General features: G+C 41.6%; 1 protein-coding gene across 1 annotated transcript; it reads right to left on the bottom strand.

Annotated features, from left to right (window-relative positions):
• Positions 1 to 5,295: 5,295 nt before the first annotated feature.
• Positions 5,296 to 9,689, bottom strand: LOC106747786 (protein disulfide-isomerase A3). The gene is made up of 5 exons (XM_014625686.1): positions 9,447 to 9,689; positions 8,172 to 8,403; positions 7,641 to 7,849; positions 7,453 to 7,569; positions 5,296 to 7,375 (listed from the first exon to the last, which is right to left on the bottom strand). Exons 1-5 carry the CDS (start codon positions 9,590 to 9,592, stop codon positions 6,598 to 6,600), a joined length of 1,482 nt encoding a protein of 493 aa, XP_014481172.1. The 5' UTR covers positions 9,593 to 9,689; the 3' UTR covers positions 5,296 to 6,597.
• Between the last annotated feature and the right edge of the window lie 8,780 nt (positions 9,690 to 18,469).

Raw genomic sequence — 18,469 nt, 5'->3', positions numbered from 1 at the left:
ATATTATTATTAATATTATAATTATTATATGCATTCTACGTCTCTTTGTTTTCTTTTATTTTCTATCGTAGTGGCTCTTTATTTTGGTAATAAACAAAATACAAAGTAAAAAAGGAATCCTCCCGAGCGAGTTGAGAAAAAAAACGGCGAATGCAAGAGAGCGCCAGGGCGTTAGTTAAAGATGTGTGGCGTTAGAGTGAACAATGTTGTGAGAAGTTTGATAAAAAGAAATACAAAAAGGGACGCTTCGAAAGTCTTATTTCGAGTCTTGCATCGCTAATTTCCCTCAAAATCATCGCCGTTATTGCCTCTCGAGCGAGAAAAGGTGATCGAACAATTGTTACACCATAAACGTTCATAGATTAAACCAACAGACCGCACTGATGTCTAAGATGTACCACAACTGGAGACTAAATGTATTATTATATTTTATTATTATTATTATTACTGTATCTTATAGTTACATTGTGTATTGCGATGATACTAACAACGGATTGTAACAGCGGCTGCATTATATTCGTGTACTTCGCGGAACGCGTTCCACGTATCTAACCGAGCCGACGAGCGGTTTGCGCTTTTTTATACACACATACGTCATCGATATCTTGACAGAGAAAGAGAGAGAGAGAGAGAGAGAGAGAGAGAGAGCATATGTAGTACTCGGCCGAAAAGAGATCGGAGATCGTGTGTCGCGAATCGACAAGTTTCACGCAAAAAAGAAAAACGGGAGAAATTCGCGTTCATCGTTTTCTGCGATATAGTTTTATCTCGAGCCGGTCTTCTCCGCTTCGCTTGTGTTGCTCCTTCACTCGTCGAAGTGAAGCGAAAATGAAAAAAAAAGAAAAAAAAACACATGTTGCTCGTCCTTCTGTTTAGTATCTAATTCGTAAATAATAATCCGCAAGTGAAGTGAGACTCTTCCGTCAGCCGTCGGTCCAACGATCGGCCACCGAAATTGGAATTTTGTGTCTGCCGGGATTCTCCCTCCGATCTAGCGCGTCGGATGATCTCCCCATTCCGATGTAGAGAAGGAGACGTGATGAATTGTTCACCTCGCGCGGCCATCACCGTCAATTTGCTTTCGCGTCGTCGTTTCTTCTCCCGTCTCTCTCTCGAACACGCTAGAGAGCGGTAGAGAACGCGAAGACACGACAACACACCCTTGTGCGACACGCAGCGCGCTTTTACAGAGCTTCTCGAGGCCGCGTGAAAAGAGAAATGAGAAAATGGATAGAAAGAAAAAAAAAGGAGAGCTTACTGCAACGACTAAGATATTTCTGCCCACGAAGCGAACGCACACACGCACGACAATTATGGGATCTGTATGGGAGCGCGAAAGAGAGGAGAATACCGAGAGAAAGAAAGAGAGAGAGAGAGAGGGAGGAGATGTATATTAGAGTGATCGAGCGCGCGAACGCCTTGTATAATGTGAGCGCTTTTTTTGGGGAAACGCGCGCGCCTTCTTTCGGATCCACGCCTCCGCTTCTCCGTTGTGCAAGTTCGCGCGTCTGCTGCGAAGCTCGAAAGTATTCTTTTTATATAATGAGTTTCGTAGATATACCGTTATATATATATATAAAATATATATATACATACTTATATATACATAATTGTATCAATCACGCACCCAAGACTATTGTATATACGTATACTATAGACTTTATATATATATATATATATATATATATATATATAAACACACACACATATATAGAAGGTGAGGCACCTAATTCGCGACCACCTTCGATTGCTCGTAAACCATTTATTGTGTAAAATAATATTTCAAATAGAAGTCGGTTTCAGGGAAGACGTACGGTATAATAATTAGTTTTCTGTCACTTTGCTTTTCTATCGAGATATAAAGGTCACCCTGAGTTCTTTAAATGGAATGCGTTACATGACATTGCAATTCGAAAAAGTATTGAACGCTGAATAAAAATACTGTTAAGGTGTAGTGTTTGAAATTACTGAGATATTCTTCTCAGTGAAAGGTGATGATGAAATTAAGGCTATATTCCGAAATGTGCTGACGTGACTGAAAATCTATAGTTCACGTTACGTATATTATGGATTCTCAGTATTGTCAGTATTTTCAATACATTTTCGGGATGCAGCTTAAAAACCAAAGTTCATCGCGAGCCACCGACGACGCTCGAAGGTATGAAAGACCGTATTGTAAGAGCATGTAATGCTGTAACTCCAGCAACGCTTGAACGTGTGTCACTCACGCTCATCAATCGACTACGCACTTGTATCGATTGTAATGGCCAACATTTTGAGCATTACTTATATTAAAGGTCACTTAAAGAATATATCTCAGTAATTACTGATTTTGAACCCATTATACCTTAACAGTTTTTCAGCGTTCAATACTCTCTCGAATTTCAGGGCTAAGTGTTGCATATTCCATTTAAAGGACTCAAGGTGACCTTCATATCTCGATAAAGAAGCGAAGTAACAAAAAAACGAATTATTACATTGTACGTCCGCTTCGTTGATATCATACGACTTTCATTTGAAACATTTTTTCATATAACTAGCAGTTTATGAATAATTGAAGGTGATCGAGTTATAGGTACCTCACCCTGTATATGTAAATTCTCTCTCTATCTCTCTCTATCTCTCTTTACCGCGTGTTCTCTTTCATACGTGATAGACGGTACGCGCGATTTTCCGAGTGTGTACCAGTTTTTCTCTTTTTCTCCCTTTTTTTTTGTTAATTTTCGAAACACTGGCTTTTCTTCTCTTCCATGGTGTAAGTAGAAAGCAATAATTAAGAGTAACGAGCGCGGGCCTGATTGATGGTTCTTCACGAGCGGATATCCGGATGTCCGACGTTATCGCGAATTACGATAAACATGTGTATTTGATGTTAGAGCGGTGTGCATATGAAGAAGAGGAAAGTCGAGTTTTGATTTCTCCGGAATATTGAGTACCGAGGATAATACATACACACACACGTACACAGAGATACACGTAACAGGCACGTGAGCGAAGTACTTCCTTAGAGGGCCCCGCGCGAAGCTCCGAGTTCATCGATAACGCGTTTCTAATCGCCGTAGGCTAATCACTCTCTCCGTAAGTAGACGACGAGATATTTTTTGACACTCGAGCGTGACTGAGTAACGGTTTGTGCCGCGAGTGACCGGCGAGATAACGTGATGAATAAACCAGTTTTGTATTGATCAGGAGAAGAAGGAGATCGTCGATCCTGTGACCTCCGAAATCTCTCTGTACCAGTTTACACATCTTTCTCTCTATTACTACTACTACTTCTACTACTACTACTACTACTACTATTACTATCACTACTACTATTATTACTACTACCACTATTACTACTACTACTACTACTATTCCTCTACTACTATCTAGCTTTTGTATGTAAGACTGTATGATTAATCTATGAATGCTATGATAACAGATTGTAACTAACAATAAACATTTCTTATGACGATGTAAACCGATGAGACTGAGTGTTACCGTTGCTGCTAAAATGTCATCCCGGGGGAAAAAAATATCATATATAAAATTTGCCCATGTATGACTATATATAATCAAATATGTTCACAACGGGAAGATACTGTTGTTTACAAATTATATGTGAATGCAATCGAGATAAATACTTCTGTGCTGCTTGCACTTCTGACAGCACATGATATCGGCATTTAATTAAATGACACGCATCATTTTTTTCATATAGACATATCTCATCACATATGATCATATGTATAACCACATATATGGGCAAAATTCATATGTGATTTTATATAATTATATATAATATAATCACATATAATCATTTTTCCCCGGGATTCGTTGCACAGTGCGAATGTAGGAGTAGAAAAGGGAATAGTCTGTGTGTGTGTGTGTGTGTGTGTGCACATCTTGGATTAGAAGATCAAATTGTAGTGTCCAAAGGGAAAATAGACCGGCCAAGAACCTGAGAACCTAATCACGGTTATATGTAGCGATATACATTCTAGTTATATTAACGTTAAGCGTGTAACGACGCACAGACTCTCTAGATTAAGGATTCGTTTAGCGTGGAAGGTAGATTCATCGCGTGCGTTCTGTTCCGGAAGCGAATCCGGTGCGTGCGTCATTACACGATTAACACTTACATCCTCCCACAATAGCTAAAATGTAGTGTCGAGCAATAATTTTAGTCACTCAGTTAAGAGTTAAGTTACAGGGTTAATGATTTTTAATTTAACTTGGTTAATTTTGAATTAGTTATCTTTTAACTTAAATTAGTTAATTACCAATACAGTGACTTCTTATAACTATTTTTTTTTATATAAGTTAAAATAATTTATTAATATTAAATATTATCATCCCAGGCTGCTTACTATATAAACTAAAACAAAATGAGAAATAATGCATCAGAATTCTTTTTGTCTCTTTAAGCGCTACTGTTCATTCTTGTGTGGAATCCTTAGCACAAAACAGTTGATATTTTCTTATAATAAATATCTTCCTTTAGTGTAAATTTAACCTACGATTAAAGTTAATTATGCAAAAAAGCATATATGTGTATATGTGTGTGTGTGTACTTGACTATGCATAACTTTTAACTTCAATAAATTAATATTAACTTAGTTATTAATATAATTTAACTTTTAATTAAGTTCATTTTGATTTAGATAATTTAACCAAGTTAATTTTATAGGCCATTAATTTTTAACTTAATCTAGTTAAAAATATATGTTAACTTACCCAATTCAGCTAAACTGTATATCGTTACAACAGCCGTGATTAGGTTCTTATTGGCCAGTCTAATATTCCCTTGGTAAGTAACCAGTTGTAAATATAAATGTTTTAGTATCTAAGACCGCATACCAAAACGTGTCAACGTCAACTTCACAAACGTTTCCTCCTCGGAAGAGAGATCGGACGGGAAAGTTCGTAAAATTTTGGAACAGCCACCGAGCAAAATGTTCCTTGAGCAAAAAGAACTCGATTCGTATGGAATGTAGTTCAGAAATGATCCTTAAACTACTATGTAAAGTAGCACATTCTTGATCGAGTTGCGGTTTCTGGTATTTCTTTCACTTGGCACTCGTGTACTTCTCAAGCATTTACTTCTACAGCAATTTGTGCAATTGCACGAACAGCAACGTCGCTTACTCACTACTACAGTTTGAAAGTTTCGGAGAAAACCGTTTCCCCAACTTCCGCGGAGAATGGAGAAAAAACGTTTCTTCTCTCCAAATCTCGAGAACCATACTCGCTACTTACGTCCATCCGATGTTACTTGTCGTCGAAGAAAGCAGCAGAAAGAGAGACCAATCGTAGTGTTTTGTATAAAACAATTTATTTCGGTTCTTCCGTGTATAAACAAAAATCGATTCTCCCTCTAACTTAGATTAGTTCTGTAATATAATCAAAACACGCAAGATTGGAATGGAGCTTACTTGTCGGAGGACATAGGAAGCAACCGCGCGTTGGCGCGCCTTCCTCGAAGAATGGTGGATCAGCAATTTCTCGAAACACCGGAAAGCATGCCGCGGATAAAATCTGAAATCAGTTCTGTTACGCTCGCGCGAGCGAGCGAGCGAGCGCGTCCCGCATCCCCGTCCTGCGTTCGTTCGTTCTTACATACAATCGTTACAAAGTGTACAATAATACATGTAGACGATCTTATACGTTAGAGGACACACACACGCACATACACACACGCATTCTTCCGCTCCAACACGTCCTCCACCCTCCTCCTCCTCTCCTTGCACTTATTGCGAACCGTCTCGCGCGGCAACATTTGCACTCTCAGGCTAGTCTGTTCCCCGTTCTTTTACCGGTCCCCGCCGGCGGTGCTCGAGCCGTTCAGAGACGAGGTGAGTCCGCCCCACCACGACGAGACTTCACCTTCGAGCTGCTCCGGATCGGAGCTTCGACCGAGTTGACAAATTCGCGTTTTTCACTACGTCACCACGAGCCTTCTTCTGCTCCATCGCGCTGAATTCTTTCCGGCTCTTCCAAGTACGTGTTGGAACACGATGCCTTAAGGCCGTTCTGCAATGGCGTAAACGTAGGTGCAAGGTTTTGGCAATAGTAATAAATGTTGTAGAACAAATTGATCTACAACAGGGCTAAGATAACTCGACTACGGCAGCCGATTAGAACGTAACTGTCCTCACGCTCATTTCCATGTGTCGACGAAAAAAGCGATGGCGTGAATAACGACATTCTGGTCGGTTCTTACGCTGCCGTAGTCGTGAAAGATGAAATCCAATTTCTCACAATGCACCGTACGCAACCGGTAGTACTAGTTTACAATTCCGCCTTTTTACATTTTACAAACCACTCGACCACACGGCTACGTATACGCTATTACAGAATAGCCCTTTTTCACCTCAAGGGGAATTCCTCGAACGAATTATCGACTCACGCTCGTTTCTGAACGCCTCGCTCGTTCTTGGATGTTCTCCTCGCGCTGCGCCTTGCGCGTGTTACTTAAAAAGTAAACGTCGAGACGCGTACTGTCTTGAAATGCAAACGGGAACGAACTTCGCGATCTCTAGCTCTATCTCTCTCTTTTTCTCTCTTTCTCTCTCACTCTCACTCTCTCTCTTTCTCTCTCATGGCTGACGTAATTTACAACTCATCATCGGTCCTGGGCTTAACCGGCTTGCCCTTGCGATCGTAGCCCTTGAGCTGGTCGGTGGCGTGCTTGGCGACGTACTCGACGAGGTCCTCGAGGCCGCGTTTACCTTCGTACTCGATCGGGCTCTCCTTGGAATCCCTGGGCGCCCAGAAGAGAGTCGGGAAGCCGCGCACGTTGTAGGGCGCCGGCACGTCGTTCACCGTGGCGTCGAACTTGACGATCTCCACGTCCTCGTCCGCCATCTTCTCGCCCAGTTGGTCGTACACCGGCGCGAGCTTCTTGCAATGAGCGCACCACGGCGCGTAGAACTCGATCAGCGTGTCCTTACCGTTGTTGTTGACCACCTCGTCGAAGTTCTTGGCAACCGCGATCTTCACGTTGCCGGTGTTGCTCTCCGGGATCGGCTCGGACTTTAGGTAAGGCTCCAGTGCGCCGTTCTGCAGATCCTTGAGGAAGGTCTCGAACGAGTCGACGGAGAACTCTTCTTTCAGCAGGAACTTCTGATTCTTGGCGTCGCGCGCCAGGATCACCGGTTTGTCGTTCTTCACGAAGTCGATGCCGTATTCGTTCAGCTCGTGTTGGAAGTCGTCCTTGGAAGCTATGGCGAAAGAGAACTCGGGGAAGTCCTTGGCGACCTTCATGATCCTGTTCCGCCAGTAATTGGTGCTCTTAGCGTTCTTCACGTAGTCCACGTTGTAATAGGCGATCACCAGCGGGTTCTTGAACTCGTCCTTGTTGTCGCGCGTGCGGACGCCGGCCAGACCGAAGCTGCAACACGAAGCACCGAGCTGGAAGTCGGCTCCCCGGCATTAAGCTTCCCATTAAAAAGGAGAAACGATACTCACTAGTTCTTGCTGATGAACTCGGCGACCTCGCCGATGGAGTCGCCGCCGTCGTACACCACGCTGTCAGGCTCGAACTTGTTGTGCAGCTGCTTCGGCCGATAGAGCACGATGGTGTTCCTGAAGCAAGAGGCATGTTAATTCGAGCGCTTTCCCACAATTGCCGTTTGCCCTTCGTAGAAGAAACGTACTTGTGTCCCGCTGATTCCAACAGCTCGTTCGTCGAGGTGTGCGCGAATCTGGCTTTGCCCCGGAGCTTCTTAGTGACCGTGAGATACGCAGCAGCCAACGGGGAGTCGTCCTTCTCGAAGTAGCCCACCACGCTGACCTCGTCGCCCTCCAAGAAGGTCTTGTGGGACTTTTCGTTGGTCAACTGCTGGGACGCGGGTCCCACTTGAGACTGAAAGGAAATTAGGCAGAAATGAGAAACAAATAACGAGAGGGAAGTTATCATATTGTGGATCTAAAATTTCGGAAGAAATCTGTTTTTTCCCCGATTTTTCACGAATCTTTTTACTTTCTCACTTACGAAAAAAATAAATAAATGCCGCAGATTTTAAACGAATTTTTGCATTCTTAGGACAGAAACAGCAAAAATCCGTGGAGAAATGGGGAGGGGGGCGTTTTTCTTTTCTGAAATTTCAAAAATTAAATAAAAAAAAATTTTATCTTGAATCTTGAAAATGTTATCACTAAACCGGGCATAAAAAGAAGCAGGAGACCTTCATGTACTTGGCGATGCCAAGTGCTTCCCTCGGACCGTTGTAATCAGATCTCATTTCGGCACCTTCGAAGATCTTAAGCGTAGGGTAGCCACTGACGCTGTACTTATTGCACGTCTCCTTTCCAGCTCCTGTACAATCTATGTTAGCCAGCGTGATGGGCGGCTCGCTGCCTAAAAGCAGTTCCGCTGCCTTGGCGTACTCCGGCTTCAAGCGCTTGCAATGTCCGCACCTAAGAACGAAATTAATATCGTATCAATAGTTCCGAAGTGACAGTCGCAAGTTGAGATTCTGTTAATATTTGCACGATGATAATCGCATACAAGTGCTTGTTGTCAATGAATACATGTATGAGCTCTTATCTTGCATGTTCACCAGTTCTTGGTAACTACGAATAATCCGAATTTTTAAGAGCTTAAGTTTCTCGAGCGAATACAGTGGAAATCGCACGATCGGAATACATTCTATACCTTCTGACTCTTGGCGAAGGAGATTCTTATCTCGAGATCATTAACCGCATGTCATTTACATTTTCCGCATCACGACTGAAATAAACTTAACCGGCTTATTGGAAAAATAAAAAAAGAAGGGGGAAAAATTGGACAAAATACTGATCCTATAGTTCAGAGAAAAAAGAAGACAAATGCGAGAAGAAAAACAAAAAAAAAAATATATATAAAGAGACATTACATAAATAGCTGAGGAGAAAGCAGAGGAGCGGTAATTCTCTTTATCAAATTTGGCGTTTTGCAAGAAGATAAAAAAAAAACGCCGGCGTTCGTTAGACACCAATTTACTCAAGGAGACATCAGAATTCTGAATACGTCATCAGGCCAGACGGAAGAATGCCGCGTACCGGCATTCGCCGACATTGGTAGTTTCGCCGTGTCTGTACAGAAGAAAACATTTTTCCGTCCCGCCAAGCGGAAGATACAGGCCCTGAGCAGCCGATGAGAACGCGATAGGATCGAATTCTTTCGAAAAGATAAGGAAACTCTTAGCAATCAACGACCGGGAGGTTCCCTTCCGCCTTCCGTCTGCACTATCTGCACTCTCTCGTGACTCTCTCGTTTCTCTTTTTTCCCCGTTCCCTCTTTCTGCTCTCGTCCTGCTTCTGGTTCGCTTTTTCTTGAGCGCAGAGTGAAGCATTTGCCACGTTTAAAAAGCCGAGAAAGAGGAACATAAGGCAGCTATAATATATAAACCGGACGGCTCCGGTAGCCGTTTCTCTCTCTCTCTCTCTCGCAGTCTGTCGATCCGCTGTTTGTCACTCACCATGGTGCGTAAAACATGACGAGCGTGTTCTCGTGACGCGTGAGCTCGCTCTCGAACGTCTCGTCGGTGAGCTCCAGGATATACTTCTCGTCGGCTAACGCGCCGAGCAAGAGCAACGGCAGGATCGTCAGGCACGTTCGCAGCATCCTTGCGACCAATCACTTGCGGCTCGAACTTCAGACTGTCTAGCACTGACCGTCGTCGCATACGTGGCCGTTCTACAGTATGCGACGGCCAGCGGTACTTGGTGCGGCCCGCGAAGTGTTGTCGCATGCTGATTGGCCGGCCGGTCAGTCCCCCCACCTAACCACGCGCGTGCACACGGTACGAGCGGAGGGAGCGCACGTCGCTCGTCATCAGCGTTATTTGTGCAATAAATAAAAAGAAAGCGATACGGTAGTTTGCTGTGTGCGTTTATCGCGCAAATCAGTCGCCGAGGATTTCTTTTGATACGTCTTCACATTCGACATGCCAATTATTGACATGAATGTGATTCATATATTTTTTTTTTTTTCTTTATGCTACTTATATATAATATTTAAATAATCGCAGCAAGATTTTTAATTAGTGCAGTTGATGGGGTTTTTAGAAGACAGCTAAGAGATTTGAAAGAAATGAGCATATCTGTCATAAGTCGACTAATTATTTTAATTAAATAAACTAATTACCTTTGTCAGATGTCCCTTGAAAATAAAGATTCGCATGATTTACTATTAATTTGTATTACTTGATCAGTATATGGCTGATTTATATCGAGTCGTACTACGACCTCAGTTCTTTAGAAAGTGGCGGCTCGTAGCGGCGACTTTGAAACTAATTTCCAAAAATAACGGGTCTAAGAATCTGGACATCCCTATTTTAGACTCCTTTTTGCTCTTAAAAAGTAACGGGTCGAAGGAGTTAATAACTTTGCTTTAGACCTTTTATTTGTTTTGTAAAAATAACGGGTTTAAATCGAAGACCCAATTTTAAGCCCGTTATTTTTGCAATTTAGTTCTAATTACGAGCAAAATACTAGGTGTTCTGGTTAGTTTTGAGGGCTCACGGTAGATGGCTATAGCTACAAATCTGTTAGAGACATTTTGAAAGTTGGTACGTCATTTCAAAGCTTGAACATTTCTACAAATCATTTGATACAGGTTGTGTATTCGTAAACATAACCGTACTGTTTAGTGCGATTAAAAATTGAACGTGATAAGGAGCATTTTCGTCATCTATTACTTTACCATTTTAATTCGAAGAAAACAGCTGCCGAAGCTCGCCGATTCATCTCAAAAACTTATTCTGAGTCTGCTCCATCAATTAAAACGTGTGAGTACTAGCGTCGACGATTTAAAAGTGGTGATTTCGATTTGGAAGACAGAGAATATTCAAGGTCAAAAATGTTCAGATCAACCAAAAAAGTTCGAAGATGCCGAATTACAGGCATTGTTGAATGAAAACTCAGCTGAAACGCTTCAAGAATTAGCTGAAGCATTAAATATTGGTAAATTGACCGTTTTTGTTCGTTTACATACAATGGGAAAGATTAAAAAAAAAGGCCAATGGAGTTCTATATGAATTGTTTGAATTGGCTTTTCAAAATCGTTTAACCATTTACACTTCATTATTTTCTCGTCATGAAAAAAAAACAGTTTTTGTATAAAATTGTAACTGGCGATGAAAAATGGATATGTTATAATAATCCTAAGCGTAAAAAAGCGTAAATTGTAGCTAACGGTAGAAAATATTTTACATAAAATATAACTTAACGTCTCTCCAAAATAAACGTGTTTTTTTTGCAAAAAAATCCCTCAAAACTAACCAGAACACCTAATATTCAATTTTACTGCAAAAAATATGTTAGAAAACGATACATGAATAATCGCCAAATACCTACCTGCATATTAAAATGATTGAAATATAAATAGAAATAAATTAAAATTGCTGGTTGTGATTAAACCTTCGGTTTATATCCTTTTAATTACAATAAGATAAAGGGGAATGTCTCTTGATGGCGATTGGAGAGAAAACGTCTCGTTATTTTTTTACTCTAGGAAACTTTTAATAATCAAAAGTCCCTCCGTCCATATACAAGTCTGATATAAGACTATCGATATAACGAAGACAGATTCCGTCCATTTACACGTTGTGATTCTCATATATATATAATTTATATATATATATATCTTTATGTATATATATATGTATATATATATAATTATATATTTATATATGTATACTGATTATTTACAAAAATCGTTACATGTATATAAATGACGACATTTATAAACGCGTAATTCAGGAGAGAAGATGGAAACGCATTCGTGAAGGAAAGAGCGGGTCACGTTCGCACTAAATTCTGTAAAATTCGGCGGGTCGGCGAATTTCAACGGTGGTCTCGGCATGAGATGTGCATACGTTTCGGATTAGCTGGTCGATACTTTGCGAGCAACACTGGCATTCTCTCTTCGATTGTCTAAGTTGAGGCGACAAAGTATAAGTGTCTGCTGTCTCCCCTGTATCGTGCCTTCACCAGTAGTCGCGTCCGTCGCGTTTAAATTGAAAAAATACGGAAGTGATAAGTATAGAAGAATAAAGAGAAAGTCGAATAAGAGGAAAAGAGAATAACGGATAAAATATACAGACTCAAAGCGCGCGAAGTGCTCTCGACGGATTTAAGTAAAATAAAAATTCGCTCATCTCCGTTACTTCCCGAGTTAAATTATTATAAATATCAGTCTTGAATTATACTAAATACTTCGATATTTCTAATAAACGATATCCCCGGGGGAAACAATTTTCCATGTATAATTAGATATAATTATGTATAATTAGATATATAATTAGAAATAATTATATATAATTATATTTAAGGCGTCATAAAATATGTCTATATAATTATATATGAAATGGCGATACAGTTATATATGATTATATATAACTATATATAGCCGTATATAATGTATATTTATAATTATATTCATATATATGGACATAATCTATATATAATTATATATGGGAAATTTTTTACGGGTCTATATGCTGAATTACACTAAATATTATATATAATATTTCTCTCGTTCGGGGGTTTATCTGAAATTATTGTCCGAGTTCAAATCGCCATTCCTTAGTGATTACAGAAAGAGCCGGAAGGCAAAACAATCCTGTATCGATTGTTCGTCGATTCTACTCATTGACAGGTGTCACACTATAGGTTCGCTAGCAAATCTGTCGACGTCACTGTTCACATTTGGAACGTCATTCCTCGCGTGAAAAGATAGAGAGTTCCGGTGAAAGAGAAAGTCAAAGCCGAGAGGGAAGTCCTCGCGATCCTCTCGCGGCTGAGCGGAGCGCGCGAGAAACACAAGAGTGCACAACGCTACGAAAGAACATATAAATATATATATATATGTATGTATGTATATATATATATATATATATATATATATATATGTGTGTGTGTGTGTGTGTGTGTGTGTACGTGTGTACTACTACAAATACGTTTCCTTTTATTTTATTTCTCGTTTATAAAAAACGTCAAGGTATAAAATATCGCAAAACGCGGCTAAATCAATTTGGGGGAGGACCCGCTGAGAGGACGCGTCATCGTCGTCGCCGGTCGCGAACTGAAAGTCTCCGTATCGCTCCGTGAGACGACGAGATCAACATTGAGTTAACGAGTATACAATCGACGGAATACATTTTTCGTGCGATACATCTTCTCCCGTGTATGTATGTAATGTATGTGTGTGTGTGTGTGTGTGTGTACACCGCGATCTCTCTTCGCGATTTCCCATCGTTACTCCAGGGGTGCTCGCAAAGTACGCAGAGAGGACTACGGAAAAGAACGGCGAAAACTCTCGAGGTGAACGCGCGAAAAGGAACATACGAGACACGACACGCGTGACAAAGTGTGTGTGTATGTGTGTGTGTATGTGTGTGTGTGTGTAAAAAGAGGGATGTAATGATAATACAGTGATGATAATTATAATAACATACTTGCAAAGGAGAGAGTACGAAGGGACGAACGCGCCGAGAAAACGCCAAAAGTAAAGCCGGGTTTTATAATACACATCATCCGATGCAACTGTACAACTATAATACATTCGTACATCAGCCGATGCTATAAATAAAGGGAAACAAGATCAGATCCGTACGCCTACGTTCTTATCACAGGCTACGTTAGACAACGCAAGGATATTCGTTATTCGTAACCGGGAGGTGAGTGGGTGGATGCGCGGGGAAGAGGGACGGGGGGGGGGCCGTCCACGGCCCCCGTCCTCGAACAGCGAGAAGAGACAAGCGGAAATCTTAACGGACGTATCGTAGAAAAAGTGGTTTTTCTCCTTTAGGCTTCGCGAGAGAGAAGACGCTCGATGGATACGTGTCGAAGGATTACGATGACGATGGTGATGTACAGCAGATGATGACGATGGTGGTGGTTGTGGTAGTGGTGATGATGATGATGATGAGAAGCGAAGAGCGCGTCCTTGCGAAGCTTGGTGATGGTTATTTTTTTGCGCTCGCTGCTAATTGTTATCGCTACTGCTACGTCGTCGTCGTCGTCATCATCGGTGGCGAGTACCTCCTCGTTACTCGGTAGATTCGTTTCTTGTGCTATTGCTTAAACGTTACATCGTGGACACAAGAGCGCTGCGACGAAAGGCTGCGATCGCGGCTCTGCGAGTCCGGTGCGGCGGTTGTCCAGGTCGCTCTGACTTTTTCCAGAGCTCGAGATTAACGATACGAAGCGTTAATTAGCGCTAGTGATCGTTTAGATTCGAAGGAAAGGCTTCATTCATGAGAATGAGAAATACGAACAGTGATGGAGTAGACAAGGGTCTCGATGGATTTAATTGTTCTGTGACTCGAGAGGATCTCTCAGAGCGGTCATCATAATTGTAAATAATTTACATTAATAATCATTCTTGGTCGAGAGCACGATTAATTGCAGGTACGTGTTCGTGGACAATTATTCGGCCATCCAAATCAATATCTCTTACACGAAGTACATGTAAGTACAGATCGACTGATAACACAGGTTGACAAAACAAACGCTCTAATCAGAATAGGTGTTTCTTAGAAATTTTCGCCCACAAAAAACAACACAGCTGGCCAAATTACTCCATCACATCAGATTTTAAAGTTATTCTGTGTTTTAAAAGAAAATCTAGCGATTTGTAGAAAAAAAATGTATAATCAATCATCAACCGTCAATAAAAATGAATATTTGATTCACATTTTGATTTCTTAGCAAAAGACAAAAAATCGTCTCACATGTAGTAAAAAAAAGAAAAATAGAAAAACAAGCACACATGTGGCAAGATTAGTGAAAACAAATAGTCGGATTTCAATCCCGGGACAAAAATTTTCCACATATAATTACATATAATTATATATGGTATTTTTTAAAATGGCTGATAAAACCAATTCTTCAGAATAAAAGACATTTTTTTTATTAAATTTCAATATAAAAAAAAAGTTTTCTTAAACTCTTTCAAATGGGTTATTCAAATTTTGACATTTTAATAGCGAGAATATAAGTCAATATTTAGCCAATAAATACCCTGATAAATATCCCATAAAATAGCTGATCTCTCATTTAAAAATCGTCAAACTAACTTTAAAACCCGACGCGACAATGCAATTTGGCCAGCGACATTGTTCCTTGTAACCGAAAATCTGCGGAAAACCATTTGTACTAATTAGAACAACTCGGCAAACATTTTTTCGTCGACCTGCGTAATCGGAGATTCACGAAGCTATTAGTCAAGCAATAAAGCTAAAACAACTATTTGTTAAATAACAGCTCGGAGCTCGGAAGTCTCCGACGAGAAACTAATCAGACCGCCGTCGCAGCGAACCACGTCGCTCGATCGCATTTGAAAGCACAGCTTACGCAGGATATTCGGATTACAAACGATAGTCGCACGATAAATGATAGCTTACAAGTCGCTCCCAGGATATTAAAGGGAAAATACACACGACAGACTCGCTAACGAAGAAGCTTAGAAGGGCGACTGCCACCAAGCGGCTAATTTATCGGCACGAAACGATCCTAACGATATCGTGTTAGACGAGGAAGGGGGAGGGGGGGGGGGGGGTACCGTGAGACATTAAATCTAAGCTAACCATCGATGTGTACGCGACTCTTGCGGAGGCGAGAAATGAGATCAATGTAAAAACAGTGCAAGCGACTCTCGGTGAACAACACACGTGTGATCGTAATCGTGTGGGCAAATTTCGCGAAAGTGCTCCTGAACTGAACGATCGATTCGACGTTACACGTAAAACGGACGAAGATAAACAGACGGAGACGAACAATAAGAGCAAGAAGAAGAAGAACAAGAAGAAGAAACATCTTCCAAGCGCATGCATGCGCGCGCACTTCGACTTACACGCGTCAACACGCTTCAATCGACATCGTCGGCGCGGAAAAACGCCGGTCACGCCGGTTATTATTATTTTTACGCGGCCTTCAAGATCCCACACGTAAAACATCGACGTCTTTTCCTTTCTATTAAGAACATTATACAATTACGTACGTACGAATGTATAAAATCTTTTTTTCTTTTACGACTAAACGGGAATGTGTACGATCCGTTCATTGTTCTCTCTCTCTCTCTCTCTCTCTCTTTTACCTGTCTTTCGCTGCGGCGCATCGCTCGCGACGCCTCCTCGATCGTAGAAATATCGTTATGTTTTATCCTTACAAATACGGAGCGTATAGCGTGTCCCACGAGAGGCGCGTTTCGCCTCGGCTCCTCGAAGGAGGAAATCCCTCTCGTTTATCACGAACGAGATTTTATATTCCCTCTCTCCCTCTTCATCTCCCTCTCTTCAGGCTTCCGAACCAGTTGAAACGCGCCTCCTCACGAGACTGCGAAGTAACATCGACGTTCCTTACGGGAATGTTTGCGGTTAATCATCGAATTACAAAAGTGTGTTGTTGCGTTTTCCTTCTCTTTCTCTTTCTCTCTCTCTCTCTCTCTCTCTCTCTCTCTCTCTCTCTCTCTCCATCACTCACTCACTCACTCACTCACTCACTCATTCACTCATTCACTCACTCACTCACTCACTCACTCACTCTTTCTCTCTCTCTCTCTCTCTCTCTCTCTCTCTTTTGTTCACACAGTGGCTTCAACATTTACGGGCGATTGAGTGTCTCACGCGAGTGTTCACTGTCGGCTCGCTCGGACAGCGTAGGCACGCGCGCAAGCTTACTTTCGAATGTTGAGCCGCCGAAAGGTATATGTATACCTCTCTCTCTCTCTCCCTCACATACACACACTTACGATCTTGTTAACATCGACTTAAGTTATGGCACACCTACGAAAAAGAGCGTCCCGCGTCTGGGAGTCCGTGAGTCTCGCGCGGGCGACCCGCGACGTCCCGCATTCGGATCTCGGGCGCGCGAACTCAGTGCGAGCGCGGAGAGCGGAGAAACTGAATGGCGGCGGGCGAATTAGCGAACGTAGCGCGTCTCCACCGAAAGTCGAATGCGATCGAGCCGATCAGACGACACGCGCTCTCTCTCTCTCTCTCTCTCTCTCTCTCTCTCTCTCTCTCTCTCTCTCTCGCTTTCTGTCGGCAACTGAATCGAATCACGGTCCTCGATCGAATGTGTACCTCGCGCGTTTAATACTGCGTTTGTTTTTTTTTCTTTAATAAATACTTTCTGCGTTTTTCTTTGTTTTCGTTCTTTCTTGCGAAAATACAAACGACGAAACGTCAGCTTGCTGCGTGACAAACGGGGCCGGACTCTTCGCGCGGTCGAGTCAGAAGAGTCCGCGCGGATTTAGCGATTTCTCTCGTTTTTAATGAACCTTGCGAACCTTAAATCGCTAAACTTCTTTCTATGTACATATTCGGCTTAAGAAATCTTAATATCGTTCGTAGCTCTAAATACTTCTTAATACAGTAGTTTCGATTCGATTCGCGCGTGTGTGTGTATGTTTGCATGTTGTGTAAACTTGCTCGTGTGTAAAATGAGATTCCCCCGAAAAGTCCCTTTTTTCTTTTTTTCTTATCTTCAATATATCCCTATCTTCGTTCATTTTCTTTCCCCTCATAAGCCTGCTTATCGCAGTTTATTAGAGATTATTTATGCAATTTTATACGCGACACTCTTCGCATCTCGCTCCTTTCTCTCTCTTTTTTTCTCTTCGTTTTCGCCTTATCCCTTTAGACGGAATGAGATTACACGGTTTGTATCATCGTTCGGGCCTGCCCCGGCCCCGCTGCGCGCGATAAAAACCATTTCGAAGATCCTCGTACGTTAATCTACAGCGACAGGATGCGAGAAGTAAAACACGCTCGATTTGTGCAGTGGCAAAAATAAAATAAGAGAAAAAAATAAATAAATAACAAAAAGGATATATACGCGCTCACAAAATCTTGGCTTTTTGATATCGTTGCTATGTGTGTCGTATGAGAGATATATATATATATATATATATATTATTCGACGATGAATCGTTAAGTTTCGTATCTCTCTCGTGGACACGTGTGTGGCCACTCTATTTTTTGTAAAATACTAACAACCTCTTGAACGAGGCCATGTTAGTGTGTGTGTGTATCATCTCACTTTACGGTCCGGCATCTGTCGTGCTCCTCGCGGCTGCCAAGCGGGAACCCGCGCGAAAGAAAAATCGCGCGAACGTAAAGAAGTCGAAGCCGGGAAGCAAAAAAAAAAAAAGAAAAGAAAAACAAAAAAAAGAGAGACAAAGCAACATCGATCTTACTTTCTCAGCTATAAGCTAATATATCGCTATTATCAGATACCGAGCCTTATATCCCTAAAATATAATATCAATAAATACATCGCACACATACACTCTCTCTCTTTCTTTTTCTCTCCTTCCCTCCCTCCCTCCCTCTCCCTCTCTCTCTGGATACATCCAACATGATACATGCATACTATTATGACACATGGATTGACTCTTATTACTCGCGTTATTATCTGACCTGCGTGCGAACAGCCGTCTCACACTTTAGGACCATCGACCACCGATCGATCATTTGTTCCGCTCATATCGCAG

The sequence above is a fragment of the Dinoponera quadriceps genome, unplaced genomic scaffold, assembly GCF_001313825.1.
Source record: "Dinoponera quadriceps isolate SergipeBrazil2010 unplaced genomic scaffold, ASM131382v1 scaffold1395, whole genome shotgun sequence".
NCBI lineage: Eukaryota > Metazoa > Arthropoda > Insecta > Hymenoptera > Formicidae > Dinoponera > Dinoponera quadriceps.
This window is presented reverse-complemented; position numbering and strand designations above follow the sequence as displayed.

Excerpts from the sequence above, each read along its gene's own strand:
- LOC106747786 (XM_014625686.1), bottom strand. The coding sequence starts at position 9,592 with ATGCTGCGAACGTGCCTGACGATCCTGCCGTTGCTCTTGCTCGGCGCG. Across the intron at positions 7,850-8,171 it reads GCATCGCCAAGTACATGAAG|TCTCAAGTGGGACCCGCGTC; the intron begins GTCTCCTGCTTC and ends ATTTCCTTTCAG. Across the intron at positions 7,376-7,452 it reads GAGTTCATCAGCAAGAACTA|CTTCGGTCTGGCCGGCGTCC; the intron begins GTGAGTATCGTT and ends TTCGTGTTGCAG.